Raw genomic sequence first — 15183 nt, forward strand, 5'->3', positions numbered from 1 at the left:
AGTGCATTACATCAGAAACCAAGAATAAAACAACATATCATACAATAAAAAGAATGAAACATAGAAAACAGTAAAATCAGAAAAGGTTACGTAGAAACAGGAGAGGGACATTCTCATACCACTACTATGTATTAAAAGCCATTCTAAACAAATAGGTTTTGTGTTTGGACCTAAAAAGAGCTACATCTGTAATAGTGCGAATATCAGGGGGTAACTTGTTCCAGAGTCTCGGGGCAACAACTGCAAAAGCCTGATCACCCCACCGTTTATACCTTGACCTTGGGACTTCTAAAACCACTTGATTTAAAGACCGCAATGACCAGTTGTGTTCACGCAGGGTTAAAATCTCGGACAAATACTCCGGGGCCAGGCCATTTAAGGCCTTGAAAACAAACAATAAAATCTTAAAAATCTATTCTAAAACGCACAGGGAGCCACTGTAAGGTGTAGAGAACGGGAGTGATGTGTGCACGTATAGATAGGGCTGGGCGATATGGAGAAAATCAAATATCACGATATTTTTGACCAAATACCTCGATATCGATACCGCAATGATATTGTAGTGTTGACTTTTGGTGCTTTCACAACATATTTACACAATGAGATTTTTGATAAATAATCATCAGTAATGTTGACCTAATGACTAAGTGGGGTAAAGTTAAATAATTGAACAGCTAGAACAGTCTGGTAAGTTCGGAAAATGACATCACTTTACTGTAATGCAGCCTTTAAAACCAGGAAAAGACAACACTTATACCATATTACGATATTACGATATCCAAAATCTAAGATGATATCTAGTCTCATATCACAATATCGATATAATATCGATTTATTGCCCAGCTCTACGTCTAGATGTATTTGTTAAAAAGCGAGCAGCAGCATTTTGCACAAGTTGAAGGAGTGAGATGGAGGTCTGATGAATTAATTTCAGGTTTATATCCTTTATATGTGGAAAACATATGAGAGTGATCACTATACTGGTTGCATGACTCTTGCAGAACCACTCAGAGCAAGGTGGAAGTGTTAATACAAGATGTCATGTTGAAAGGTATAAATGGTGTTTAGATGATTGTCAAGATGAAGAACTGCTCCTCAGAGAGCTTTTGATCTACAGTGCAGCATGCAGGGAGAATATTGGCTTATGGTGATCTGAATTTATCATTGACAGGAGACATCAGCACTTCTGCACATGTGACGCCACTGCTACTCATCTGACCCTTCACCCTGCCATACATCATCCTGCAGTGTCTGTGATGGCATATTGTAAATATTTAAAAACGTATCATATTCCTATTGGCACTTAATGCACGTCTGAGGCACCCAATATACTCTAGTGGTGTTTATCGCAGATTAAAGGTCATATTTGGACAGTGCTCTATTGGCCCGTGTGCCTTTTATTTAGACCAATGCTAATAACTAGTTAAATATTCATGAGAAGTGTAAAAAAGAAAAGTTCTTGCAATTCCCCCTAATTTTTTTAAGTCTGGAAAAATTGAGCTAAAAGGCAACTTGCATGTGCATGTGTGTTTGTTTGTGTGTTTCCTACCTGTACCACTCCAGTCCTCTATCATAAAACCTGTCGAAGAAGTGAGGCTCCGAGCCGACCGCTCTTACGTCCGGATGGATGCGGAGAAACTCCAGCAGGGCGCGGGTTCCTCCTTTCTTCACGCCGATTATAATCGCCTGCGGAAACCTTTTGGTCCCGAAAGTGTTGGACACAGGGATGCCGTTGTTCTGGGCGCTTTCCTTTGCGCTGTCCGACATGTGTTGAGGCAGCTGTCCAGGCGCGTCCACCTGTTCTGCGTCCGCGGAGGCTGTGCGGTTCCGGTGAGACCGCGCGTCTGGGAGGAGACGCGGCGGTGATGGTCGCAGCTCGTCCAAAACGCGGCGATGATCGTCCAGAATGTCATAGTCTGAAGCTTGTTGGCTGTATAAACTTCTTGGAGCCGAATCGCAGAATCCGGTAAGGCAGTAGAAGAAATAGGTGAAGATCAGGACCATGGTAAAAAACACGGAGACTTTGGAGAGCACCTTGCCAAAGTTGAACCTGACTCTGCATACACTACATCCCATGAGTTGATCTCCTGCTCGGTGCCAAAGGGCCAACACGGGGACAGCATGCTTCTTCTTCCTACATTAATAGGAGCTGATGCTGGTAAATTGTATGTCTCCAAACCTGTTGCGCAAAAGTGAGGCTTCACATGGAGAGCTTGAGTGGGATGGTCGATTTGTCAAAAATTATCCTCGTAATCTTTGTCTCTTTTTGTCAGAAAAGACAGAAATGATTCCTCGTCAATAAAGAAAGTTTAGTCATTTAACATGAGTCGTTTATTTGCAGTCTCTTCCAGGCTCCTGTGTCTGTGCGCTCTGAGGTCTACTAATCTCTCATTCAAGGTTTCTCCTCTGCCTTTCCTATACGCCCTTCTTTACACGTCTCCTCCCCTCCCTCCTCAAGCTATAGATAAACATGCCTCAATGGGACATAGACTACATATAGATGCTCGAGCAGTAGCTTAACCTATCTTTATTTTTTATGGCAAACATATTCACATGTATTGTTCATTCCTAACATAAATTACATTAGCCATGTGCACACTACTTGATGCGTATTAAAAACCCATTGATTTTTTTGTTTCTGTCTGTAAGTTAAACATGTCTAAAGTTATATGTGATATGTTTTTGTGGAACTTTGTAACATGAGCAAAATATCTTAAATGCTTTATTATGAGCTACAGGCAAATCACTGTTTTACAAATGTAAGCTGACCCCACAGAGGAAAATCCTCCTTGCCCCTTTGAACCTATGTGATAGATGTCTCTGTGAATAAGAGAAGCCCCGAGGATGTCTATCCAAAACCTCTTGCACTCTCCCTGCACCCTGAGACTCAACACTGAACCAACACAGAGTGACAAGTCTCCCGACACAAACCTCCAAACAATAGGCCTGAAGTGAGAGGGGGGGGGGCTTCGACTGCTCTGTCCCATAAATACAGTATCTGAGGCTGATTGTGGCACCTTAGGGGCTGTACAGGAAGGATCAGTACTGGGATGTTCCCCCATAAAGCTCTCTGTAAAGCTGGAGCAGGTATAGAGTTTCTTCTGGCAAAGAGATGGAGTTTGAACCTGAGATGGAGTTCAGACTTTGAACCTGACTAACACACCGAGCGGCTGTTTGAATGGATGAGGTGATGGAAAGAGAGTGAGGAGGAGAGGTAAAGGGGAACTGAGGTAGATAATCTGTCTGAGAAAGAGCTGCACACACACACACTCGGCCCTGGGGCACAGTATGTTTTAGACAGAGATAGTAAATTAATTTGGCAAACTCACTGTGTTGGCTAATAGAGGATTTTATATTTTAATCTTTATTCAGCTCTCTAACTCTATATCCTCAGAGAAAATAGAGATTACTTGGTCAAAAAAACGAAGAGAAGTTCAACATTGATACCATTCTCAAGTCTGTATAGTGAATATGAAGCTACCGCCAGGAGTCGGCTAACTTAGCTTAGCACAAAGATTGGAAACAGGGAAACAGCTAGTCTGGCTCTGTCCAAAGGTAACAAAATCCACCTACCAGCACCGCTAATGCTCACTTATTAACATGTATCTTCTTTGTTCAGTGCGTAAAAAACCAAAGTGAAATTGACAGATTTTACCAGGTTTATGTGCTGGACAATTTCTTGGCAACCAGCGAAGACTCCAAGAAGTTAGCCTTCTGGTCCCAAACTTTTTAAATAGTCTGGCACACAAAGAATAAATTTTTGCTATATAGCGTGCGCTTATTCACTTTCTTGTCGAGCGTTAGATGAGAAGATCAACACCACTCTCATGTACTGGAAAAGAAAGTGAACAACCTATATCACAAAATGTTAAACTATTCCTTTAAGGAATATATTTATATATTATAATATATATATATATATATATATATATATATATATATATATATATATATATATATTTTCAAAGTTAAGCATTACAAAGCATGTAAAACCAGTTTGACAAAAAGTGCTCAAACAAAGGTCTCTGTGCATTCTGACATAACCCAGGCAAATATAGAATAATGATATGTTTTGAAGCACAAACAACCATTGTAAATCCATCCAAAGCGAGGCCAGCCTGGCACTGAGGAATTCACAGCTTTGGAAATGACTTGGAATGAATGTCTGCTGGCTAGTGGCAGATTCAGTCAGAATGAGGTCAGGATCCAGGCTTTGCTTTCATCAGACATTTTATTTGCTTTTCCATCATGCTAATTGCTCTAGTTGGAGTTATACTGACAGGTTTGGACACAGAAACATAAACAGTGTGATTAAGGAAACAAACAGGCAGCAGCAGTGTTGGGGAAACAAATACGACATGCAAGTTGTGAACTGTATGTATATGATTGCGGTTGGATAATATGTCTCTCTGTTGATGTATTTGTGTGTGTACGTCTCTACATCTTTGTGTACAGTACTATGCGCTCGCATGCATGCGCTGTGTGTGCAGTGCAGACTACATTTCCAACTGCGGTGCCTTCAGGTGTGTGCTGCTGCTGCATCCCTGTGTGTACCACTGATAAAGATTTCCATAGCGAGAGGCCCGCTGATGGCGTATACATGTGTCAGCCATTACAGCAAATTACAAATCCTCCTAAGCAAAAGCAGAATGTTCCACTCTCATTTAGTAATTTCCAGTATGAGGAAGAAGCTGTCGGCCATTTGCGATAACCGCAAGATACCCGGCAGAATCTCCTTAAAGCCATCATGACAGATCTTTAAAACCACCGCCCAGGAGATACTCATTTAGCGGTGCAGAGGTATGGCTGTAGTTTACTACAAATGGAACTTTTTTATTGTGTCTGGAATGAGATATTTAGTAATGAACTCCAGATTGAAGATGTACATATATCAGAGGATTTTCCTACTGTTTGAAACTGGTTTTCTATGCAGTGATGTGGTTATTATCTCAAAACAATCTAGTTTAATGCTCACATTGTAGTGTCTGAAGTGCAGGTCCTTTGAAGAAATAAAAGATGTCACACACACTCTCTGCTATACAGTATGTTAGATGCTCAATGGCCAAGCCCTTGGCTAGGGAGGCTCACTGAATACAAAAGCCAACAACAAAGCAACTGTGAAGCCCCACCCTTCTCCTGGAGCCTTCCCAAACTTTCATCTGCAAACGCAAGCAAGGTCAGTAAGAATGATGAATGGACGACGAGACGGAGGACTGAACAGAATCACTCTGATCTCTCCATTCACACACAATGTTTCCCCCCCGCATCTTCCTCTTCTCCTCCCACCCTCCCACCCTCCAACCCTCGTGTCCCACCACCTTCACACAGGTGCCTCAAACTTTTTCGCCTCCAGGAGAACTTCCAGACTTCCAGACTTGCCCTGCAGCTCTATAAAGACATCACTGAAAGGATGAGTGTACTAAAGATCTGAGAGGAGAGATGTGTGGAGCTTACGCAACAGCCTCAACGGCCTTGAAAGCATTAAACAGTGTAAGACCTACATAATGCCTCGAGTTCAATATTGGAGTAATTTATATCAGAGGAAAAGTTTGCCTTTGCGATCCATTCCAACTCCATTCCATTCCAACCTCCTGGCATTAGGTGCTAGGAGGTTCAGTTACATAACTGATATACATGTATAGATATAGTAGCCCACAGATATTTTTCAAATAAACAAAATTGCATGCAAGCCCTCCTCGACCGCTAGAAACCAGCTGCACAGAACAATTTTCAATGTGTCTTTCATCTTGGCAATAAAAACCAAAATGCCTTTCCGGGGAGCAAGTCTGCACATGAGTCTTGTGTTATTTACCATCTCTGTGTGCTTAATTGTAGCAGTAGAATCAGGAGAGCGAGGATCTAAAGAGTACAGAGAGGATTTAAACTGAATGACAATCATGTCATTGCACACGCCGCAGACCATTTGGGAAATGCCTTCTTTTCTAATCCGCAGCTCTGCGGTAAAAAGTGGGATCTGGTGGTTGGCTCCCAAATTCATATGGGGCGTGTTAGCGAGGGTGGAGGCACAAGGAGAGGAAGGAGGTAGGGGTGTGAGGGGAACTTGCGTGTGCCTATATGTTTTTGTGTCTTCCTCACAGAAGATGGGCGTGAGTGAAAGAGAAATGGAGTGAGAAAGAGGTTAAAAAAGAGACAACTGTGATTAATCCAGTATTCAGTTTCATGCCTCCCAGCTCATTTTGGGGGATTCACTAAGACATGTGGCTGCAAATCTGACAGAGCCGTGAAGGTGAAAGATTTTGAGCTGCAGCTCGTGTCTGACTGTAAATGTGAAGTCTGTCAATATGCGTGCAGAGACTTTTATTCCTTTAGGGTGTTATGCATGCATCCATATGACTGTGGAGGCCTATTGTTCCAGTCTGCGTGCACATGTACTGCTTGTGGTACCCAATCCCAGACTGTTACTTACTGAAATGCTTGTGGGCTGCTCCATGTGGCTTTCCTTCATTGAAAGGCCTCGTCGTCTTAGACGTTGATTGCCATGACGTCAGCTCCAACCGCAGCCCTGCCTTTTATGTGTCACTGTCACCATCTATTTCCGCCCAGTGTGTGAAAAACAACTTTCTTTCCATCTTTCAAATTCACTGACACGGACGGTTGGATCGAACACTATGCTACTGTTACTAGGCCAGAACCGCCACCCAAATGGAAGTGTTCGGCTTAATTTTTACACTTGGCTTATACAAAACAATTGGACGGGCTAAAGATGCGTGTGAACAAGCAACTGGATGAAAGACTCAATAGTAAACTGGGGGCTATGTATTCATTTGTGTAAACAAGTCAAACCTGGACAATCTCTGTAAATAAAAACAGTCATCAGATGGGTGTTAACTGACTGTAATTACTGGTGTAAAACCACAGCAGTTCGTCTCTCCACTCTCTGGAGTTTCCCATGTTTTTTGAATTCCAACCTGTCACATCGACTGTGAGAAAAGAGAGCCGTCATTCTAAAAAAAGAAAAAAACTGCTCTGTCCTTTGCCTCACTGTTGAGTCAGGTCTGCTAAAATAGTATCACCTGTCCTGTGAAATCCTGCAGGCCAGTGTGTGTGTGTGTGTGTGTGTGTGTGTGTGTGTGTGTGTGTGTGTGTGTGTGTGTGTGTGTGTGTGTGTGTGTGTGTGTGTGTGTATGTGTCAAACTGTTGCAGAAACAGGAGATGGGCTTCTACCCTGTGGGGTCAGTCTGCATTTCACAGGAATTCAAAATCATGTGCGACTCAAACAAGCAAACCATCAGCGAAGGTGCTGACGGTTGTTTTGGCCAAAGGGGACAGGAGTGTAGCAAATATGTGATCCACCAGGGAAAAACAGGCCAAGTTGGAGATAAATGAACTTTTTAAAATTGAATATTTTACTGGATGTTTTTTTAGTTTGAACCATTTAACTCAAACGTTTTCTTATTGTAATATTATTATTATTTTAAAATGTTTAAAGTGTTCACATTGCATAGACAAATACTGCATTGTGTGATTTGTATCTTCATCCAAAGTTTAAACCAAATACACAAGAGGAAAGGGCTTGACTGGAAGAAAATGAAAACAAGCCTAAGACATTGGGTAAAACGCTAGCAGCCGATTACCTTAGCTTAACAAAAAAAACACCAAGCTAAAACAGAGACAAATCTCTAGCTCTGTCCAAACAAAATCTGTCTCCCAGCAACTCTAAACCTCACTATTTAACAGGTTATATCTCGTTTGTACGAACAATAAAGTGTAAAAACGATTATTGGACTTTTTTGGTTGTAAAATGGTGAATTGTCACTTGTAAGGCCGTTTCACAGATGCTATTGTGACGAGTGTAAATGCTGAGCTTCATTGCACTGGTCTTCATTATTCATGACTGGAGTGAACAGAGTCTGAATGTGTTTATCATATATATATGTGTGTTTATTATATGTGATACATGGCCTCTTATACAAGGCTTAATGGTCAGTTTATAATGGTCAGCTTATAATACCTCTGGGGCTCTGCGGATTTCTAAAGCAAAGACAGTGAGCTCATACGCTTCCATTGCTGGTAATAATAATAAAAATAGGCCTCATTGATGTAACTCTATCGCTTATCCTATATGGTCAGGTTTATACCTTTCATAACGACTACGTGTAATTTCTGAGACGTATAATGTCCATAGCATAACGTCAACTAATGCACTTGGAAATTAATGGTTCTATATACGTTACCTTGATAACAAAGCATGTTTATCCTTCTTTTTTAGGTTACTCACAATCACAAGAAATGTCAGCTGTCTTTATAACCTTTATTTTGCTTGTCAAAGAGGCCACTATTTTGCAAGACCAAATGGATCAATGGATCAGTATCCATATTGTTGTGGGACGGTATGAACAGAATTATGACATTGACATCTGAGAAAATCTATTGATTGTGTGAGCAAAATTAATTGTTTGATTAGATGACTCAATTGTTTTTATCTGCAGGAATCGAAACAGCATAAATGATTCGTGTTTGGTCTGATAAGACCTTTACACTTTGGTTTTTGTACAGATTATTCAAACGTGTTAATTAGTGAGCTTTCGAGGTGTTGGTATGCAGATGTTGTTACCTTCAGACAGAGGCTAGCTATTTCTCCCTGTTTCCAGTCTTTCAACTGAGCTAAGCTGACTAGTTGTAAGTTAGTACTTACCATACAACTATGAGAGTGGTATCGAACTTCCCATCTAACTCTCAGAAAGAAAGCAAATTTGTCAAAATGTCGAACTATTTCTTTAACTTATGGCGCAAAGAGATCATTTAGATCAAGACTTCCTTTTACAGATCGGCACAGGTTCATAATTTTTGAGTCGCGGCTATGTAAAGCTGGATATTTGTCCTCTTTCTTTAAAAGAGCACCACCGCCACACCCTCACTTTGTCGTAAAGCTGATAATCACATTGGGTTGTCTGTGAGCCTCATTCCTGTGGGAATTATTCTGAGTCTTTGACCTCTTCTTCTTTAACCCCTTTACCAACACACACACACACAGTCACACGCACACTCAAACACAAGTCTTCCTCTCCTTCCTGTAGCTGGTCTCACTTTGGGTTTTGAGGTCTGTGTTTTTAGGGGACACAACAGAGCTGCTGGTTCAAATGACAGCAGGAAGCCTTTTTGGCGGACTTCCCCAAAATACATTCAAAATCAATTTTGGATGGATTCACCAACTGCAATAATTGTTACAGAAACATATGGAGAAAAACACAAAGTACACTCTCTGTCTTCACTGTCTTTAGTATTTGGCATAACATGATTTTCTTCGCACAAATCCGGGACACTGATGAGCAAATAGGGAGAGGCTGAGGGACCGAGAGAAACAATTACTGCAGAGTGACTGACAGGAGAGATTAAAGGGTATTTGCTTTCTGGCACAAAAGTAAAGGATCAAAGTACAAATGTGGAGCATTAAAGTTTGTCTGTGCCAAATGTTGATGCTGAAGATGATATTAATCATGCATTCAAGGATTATTTTTTATAAATATATAAGCGATTGATAAATGATAACTCTAGAAAGATAGTTGGCTCTAATGTTGACTAAGGAGTAAGAAGGTGAGATCAGTGTGTGTGTGTGTGTGTGTGTGTGTGTGTGTGTGTGTGTGTGCATGTGCGTGTTGCACAATAGGTGCTATGGGGCATAAAGGAGAGGTATGTGGAATTCCCCTCATTCATACGAGGGGGATCCAGACATGATCATATAAACATACAAACAAACACACACACACACACACACACACACACACACACACACACACACACGTTAAATGCTTTATTTAAATCTGGTTTTTATTATTCTTTGGGGTAAAATGCAATGTTACAGAGGTTAGATGTGCTTTAGAGTAAATAGGCTGCAGCTGGTTAGATTTTGTCATCTTTAGACAGAGTCACGCTAGCTGTTTCCCCATGTTTCCAGTCTTTATGCTAAGCTAAGCTAACCTGCTGTTGGTTGAGGCTTCATATTTAACGGACAGACGTGATAGTGGAATCAATCTTCTCATCTAACTCTCCACCACAAAGTGAATACGTGTGTTTCCCAAAGGCATGCTGGGATACAACACATGCACACAAACACACACATAGACTAACAAAAGTACAAATAGAGACCTGTTTCAGTACATCATCTCTGCTTATAACTGTTTCTTCTTTCCCTACTTCTTATTTTTTGGTTAAAGATGCAAATGTGACGTTCTGTTGATCTTTCACAATATCTACTGAGAAAAAATAAAGTCGGAACACCTCTGTAACTGTCTCACAATGTAATTATAGGTTTCTGATTTGGTTATAATCACTGAGGAGAATAAAGAGCTCAGGCACCTCTGAACATTTTCTGCACAGAAGTTAACAATCAGCATGACCAAAGGAGCAATTTGGACTAATAAGACCACCCATCTGGGGCCTGTGGGGGGTTCACAAAATGTTATATAGACTTGTATGTATTTATGCGTTGCAAACACACATAGCAGGAAAAGAGCATGCACAAATATGCTTGCAGTTGTCTCCTATGGAGCACACTGGGATTACTAACCAAGATGACAGGATGAGCAGCCACAAATTGCAGGAGCTGGGGTTAGCTGGGTGGGTGGGTGGGCGGGGGGAAGACAGTCTGTGGCACCGTATCCAGGGAAGGACTGAGGTAATTACTTTCTTTCCTCAGTAGTATTCTGTCTGCGTAAAGACGTTTTTAAGGTGCCATTAACCTCTCTCGACGTCAAAGGCCTCTGACATTTCTGGACACACAAAAACAGCATTTTCCACAGTCCATCAGCCGAGCCTCCTTTAAATCATTCAGCCGAAATCCAAAACCGTACTGATATTTCCATACCCTGAAGACAACGCGTTTGATAAATGTTTCCTTGCCTCTGGAACACTTTTATCTGAGGCTTCTTTTGACTTTTTCTTTTTTTTTTTTTTTTTAACCAACCTCCGACTCTTAAATTTACACAGCAAACACAAAGTAGAAATAGTTCTTTGAGAATGTATGCACACAGCATGTCTACAGTTTCCTTCTGGATTACTGTGTTCACCTATGAGGCCTCTCAAACCCATAGTGTCTGATCAAGGTAGGATATAGTTGACATGTGGGCACACAATCAGCCAGTGTTCTTCTCCTGCTGTAAACCCTTTCTCTTATCCCACAGTTGATCCAGCATCCCTAAAAAATAAGGACCTCTCTCCCTGATCTTTGTGAACAATACCAGTGCCACACACCTCAAGTATTGCTTTGAAGCCTGCAGACCAACCTGTGCTGCTGTCTCTGGGTCCTATCTCCCTGAAGTAGATCAGAGTGCAGATAGCGAGTGATGTTTGCAAAACACATATATGTTCAAAAACCCCTGTGTGTTATTGAAGCTGGTGGTGTTCAGAACCAGGAATGTGATCATGTGATAAAGGTGACAATAAAGCGGCAGAATCCATTGAAGATAATCTTTGAAATTTTTCATTGTTTATTTCTTTACTGCAAGCCCTCATACTTGGGATTTTACGGGGTGCTTTTTGGCTTTGCTGTGCAATCCCTCCCATGTTTAAACTGTTGACATTTTGTTGGAATGAACAGAAAATGTAGGTTTTTCATAGTTTCTTCCTTGATGTTATTGTGTTTTTATTATTCCTCATTGCACATTTACAGTGTTTATAACCAACACGTCCTGTCAAGATATGCATTTCATTTAACCACACTGCATAAAATCTGTTTATACGTTCAGTAAACTACACGTTTCACTTTGTGGTTCACTGCTGGGCCTCTCAGAGAGGATGAGCAAAAATATTCTCATTTTAGTTTTCATAAGTCTCTTTCAAACGCATGTTGTTCTGACAGAATTACAACAATGTCCAACTTGGAGTGCCTTGAGTTTCCAGAATGTCCTTTGATCCAGAGTGGAAATTACATTCCAGTGTCATGTATAAAAGCTTTATTTATCCTTTCAATCATTACAGGGGGAGGCAGATGTTTGGCCAACATATGTGGCCTATAACATGTGGAGGGCAGCCCCATGTATGGATGGAGACATTATATACTGCGGGGTAACTCACATTACTCCCTGATGGAAGAAGCTTTCTCGATTTCTGTTACAGTCACGCATTCAGGAGCTTTATTCCTCCCACAAAGTGATCACAGCTTCTGTAGTGTGTGAAGCTGAGCCACTGGATGGCAGATGTTTTAAGGGAACATTACCTTGATGAAACTGGATATAATGTTGTGGAGAGTGGACGCAGAATGAGACACTTTTCTCTGTGGCTCAAAACAGAAGCAGGTGCAGTTCCCGTAAACATCCACATCCAAGAAACAGGCCTCATATATGTTACAATTAGAACAAGATGGCCCTGTGAATGAGTCATTGGCACACACTTATGTTTGAGTTGTACCCCGAGGCTCGGCCTTTGGGACTGGGGAAGGCTTTAGAGGAGTATCGGTTTAATGTAATTAAGGATTTGCTTACGAGCAGGATGAGCCTAGAGGTCAGTGGAAGGAAAAGTGTGGTTACGATTGAAGTCTGTCTCGTCGTGATTCTATTAGGATTAGGATTACCACTTCCTTCTTCCTGTTTGCTTCCTCTTGGCCATACAGCTGTGCTCAGATGCCAGCCAAAAACAGTGTTCTTGCAGATAGCAAATTCTAATTACAGTCCTGTGTTTTGGGCAATTTCCTTTTCCTCTCTCCATCTCTCATTCTCACATCTGGTTCATCTTTGTATTTTGGTCTCTGTCTGTTGTTGAGTTTGTCGCTCTTCCCCTCACTAACTCTCCCTCCCTCTGCTAGACGTCAGCCCCGAGGACAGTTCAGTCAGTGTGCCAGCTGTGTGTGGCGATACAACAGAGAATCCACGACAAAGACATCAGTCACAAGGAAGGTCTTCATCATCACTTTAAGCAAAATACTGACATTTAAAACAATACTTTTGCAACAGCTGCTCCCTCTGAAGTGAATTCAAGAGTTTTGATCATACAGACAAAATCATCATCATCAAATGCACAAAACAGTCTTTGCTTTAAATACTGTACGACTTCACATCATTACAATCTATGAATGTTTGCACTTCCTTTCTTAATCCTCTGATTGACACCGCAGCTTTCATCTCCCCCTCTGATCTTCCAGCCTTTGAAATGAGCAGCTCCACACCTGCTCTGTCCCAGACATTTAAACAGCACAAGAACTGTTGAACGCACCCCCACAGCCTCACTTTGTTTAAAATTCCACCACTCCCCGAGCCAAGAAGCAGGTTTACTGAGTTATCCGGAAAACTTTGCTGAGTAGAAAAACACAGAACACTCTCAGGTCTGGAACATGGGCTGAGGTCTGAGTTTTACTCAGCAAAGTTTTCCAGATAACTTCAGGATCGACTTACTAAAAAGGCCCCTGCTGTGACAGGGAAGATGGCAAGTGGGCACAACAGCACAGTGGAGAAATGCTGTTCAGATATTTACTGTATTAAAGGGGAACTGCACCCATTTTTTAAAATGTATACATGTTATTCCTATGGTCTAAAAATATAAGTAAACATGAACAACTCTCTCCAAAACCTAGACTGCTAAAACTCAAATTTTGGATGTCATCAAGTAATAATTATGGAACTGCTCCATTTACAATGAACTGGGAAAGATGTTATATGACACTGAGAGCACACAGAGAAATGTTCTGAATGTATGGGTACAATTTCGGTTTCAGAACTGAGAACACTACAATAGAATAAATCTTATTTGAGTATAGAAGAAAAACATTCTGTGGGTCCACAAAATCAGTCTCCCATTAATTGTCTATGGAGCAGCTCTGATACAGTAAAATCATTTTTGCAGACACCATTTCGGAATCCTTTAGCGTCAGTAAAAAGGAACTAAGAAGTACTGTAGTTATTGCTTTGTTGCTGCCATAAATAATTAGCACTTTTTTGCTCTGAATACAGGACGAGTTCTCACAGTGGGATACTCTTCTCTAATATTTCTAGAGAGAACAAACTATGTCCACAGTAACACTTACGCCAGTTATAAATGCAGTTCATTTAAGGGCACATAGCACCATCAACTGATGGGAGCATGCAATTACACTTTTGAAGAAGGATATGAAGTTCATAGATCCAGAGTGGTGCACTGAGGCATGCCAGGGAGGTACATTAAATATTATAGTATTTATGTACAATTGCACAGCAGCACAACTTCATGGGGTTGAATGTGGATACTAGTTGTTTTTGAATGTGTCTCTATGCTCCTGCTTTAAAAAGATGGTTGAGACCAGCCTGTTCTTGCTGCCCAGTGAGGCCAACGTCCATCAGAGCCCCGGAGCTCCATTAGGCGTTGTCCCGGAGCACTTCATCCACTGTCCTCACCTTTAGCAGCAGAACATGTTCTTCTCTGTCACAGCTCACCTTTCTGTCCATCAACCTTTTCTGTGGAGAGAGAAGAGGCCAAAAACAAAAAGGGGGTTAAAGGTTCATGATAAGGATGCAATGCACTGTCATGTGTGAAAGACTCACCTTTAGGGATGAACGCCAGTGAGCTGCTGAATATTCAGAGCGGGATAGCCCTTCTCTTGGTCCGTCATACAAGACACACTTCACACTTCCCATAACAAAGCTGGGAAACCCAAAAGGCTCAAATCCAAACTCAATACCTAGATCAATACTCAATACATAGATCAGACGATTAATAACAGGTACAGTTTGAAGTGGATGCCATTTAGTCCAGCTTGATATGTCTGAGTTTATTATAACAAACATCCACTTATGCTACTTTAGGTAATGTACCTTTAGGGGTCCCCACGCTTCAGGGTGTTTGGAGACACTGTCCTCATGGACTGTCTCTGAGAAAGCTCTGTCCTCCTTGTGTAATGTCTTATTCACATTACTTCCACTTGATGGTAGTAGTCTCTCTCTCTCTCTCTCTCTCTCTCTCTCTCTCTCTCTCTCTCTCTCTCTCAACAAGAATACAGACATCACTCAGCATTGTGTCATTTTAATTAAAATAGATTTTAGTTTGTACATTAGTCTTGTGTAATACATTTACATAAATCTTATCAAAAGTGAAAAAGGTTATGTACTATTACTAATTTTCTGCATCTAGCACACTAAATGCAGCAGGTAGAGGCGGTTACATTAAATTACATACATTGAATACATTAAAATAATCTAATGAGGAATCTTCATCTAGTCTTAAATTAACAATTTTGTAACCTATTTGGTATTTTGTTTA

The 15183-nt window shown here is 41.1% G+C and overlaps 1 protein-coding gene and 1 long non-coding RNA gene across 2 annotated transcripts in view; both read right to left on the reverse strand.

Annotated features, from left to right (window-relative positions):
• LOC116059719 (heparan sulfate glucosamine 3-O-sulfotransferase 6) overlaps window positions 1-2418 on the reverse strand; it is a 14064-nt gene extending 11646 nt beyond the window's left edge. Inside the window, exon 1 of the mRNA XM_031312967.2 lies at window positions 1550-2418. Coding sequence (XP_031168827.1) covers window positions 1550-2076 — 527 coding nt within the window. The 5' untranslated portion in view covers window positions 2077-2418. The remainder of the gene's footprint in view (window positions 1-1549) is intronic.
• Window positions 2419-12710: 10292 nt separating this feature from the next.
• LOC116059747 lies at window positions 12711-14841 on the reverse strand. The gene is made up of 3 exons (XR_004896254.1): window positions 14739-14841; window positions 14469-14568; window positions 12711-14381 (listed from the first exon to the last, which is right to left on the reverse strand). It is a non-coding gene; the product is annotated as an uncharacterized LOC116059747 (long non-coding RNA).
• Between the last annotated feature and the right edge of the window lie 342 nt (window positions 14842-15183).

Source organism: Sander lucioperca, chromosome 21 (genome assembly GCF_008315115.2).
Source record: "Sander lucioperca isolate FBNREF2018 chromosome 21, SLUC_FBN_1.2, whole genome shotgun sequence".
Lineage (NCBI taxonomy): Eukaryota > Metazoa > Chordata > Actinopteri > Perciformes > Percidae > Sander > Sander lucioperca.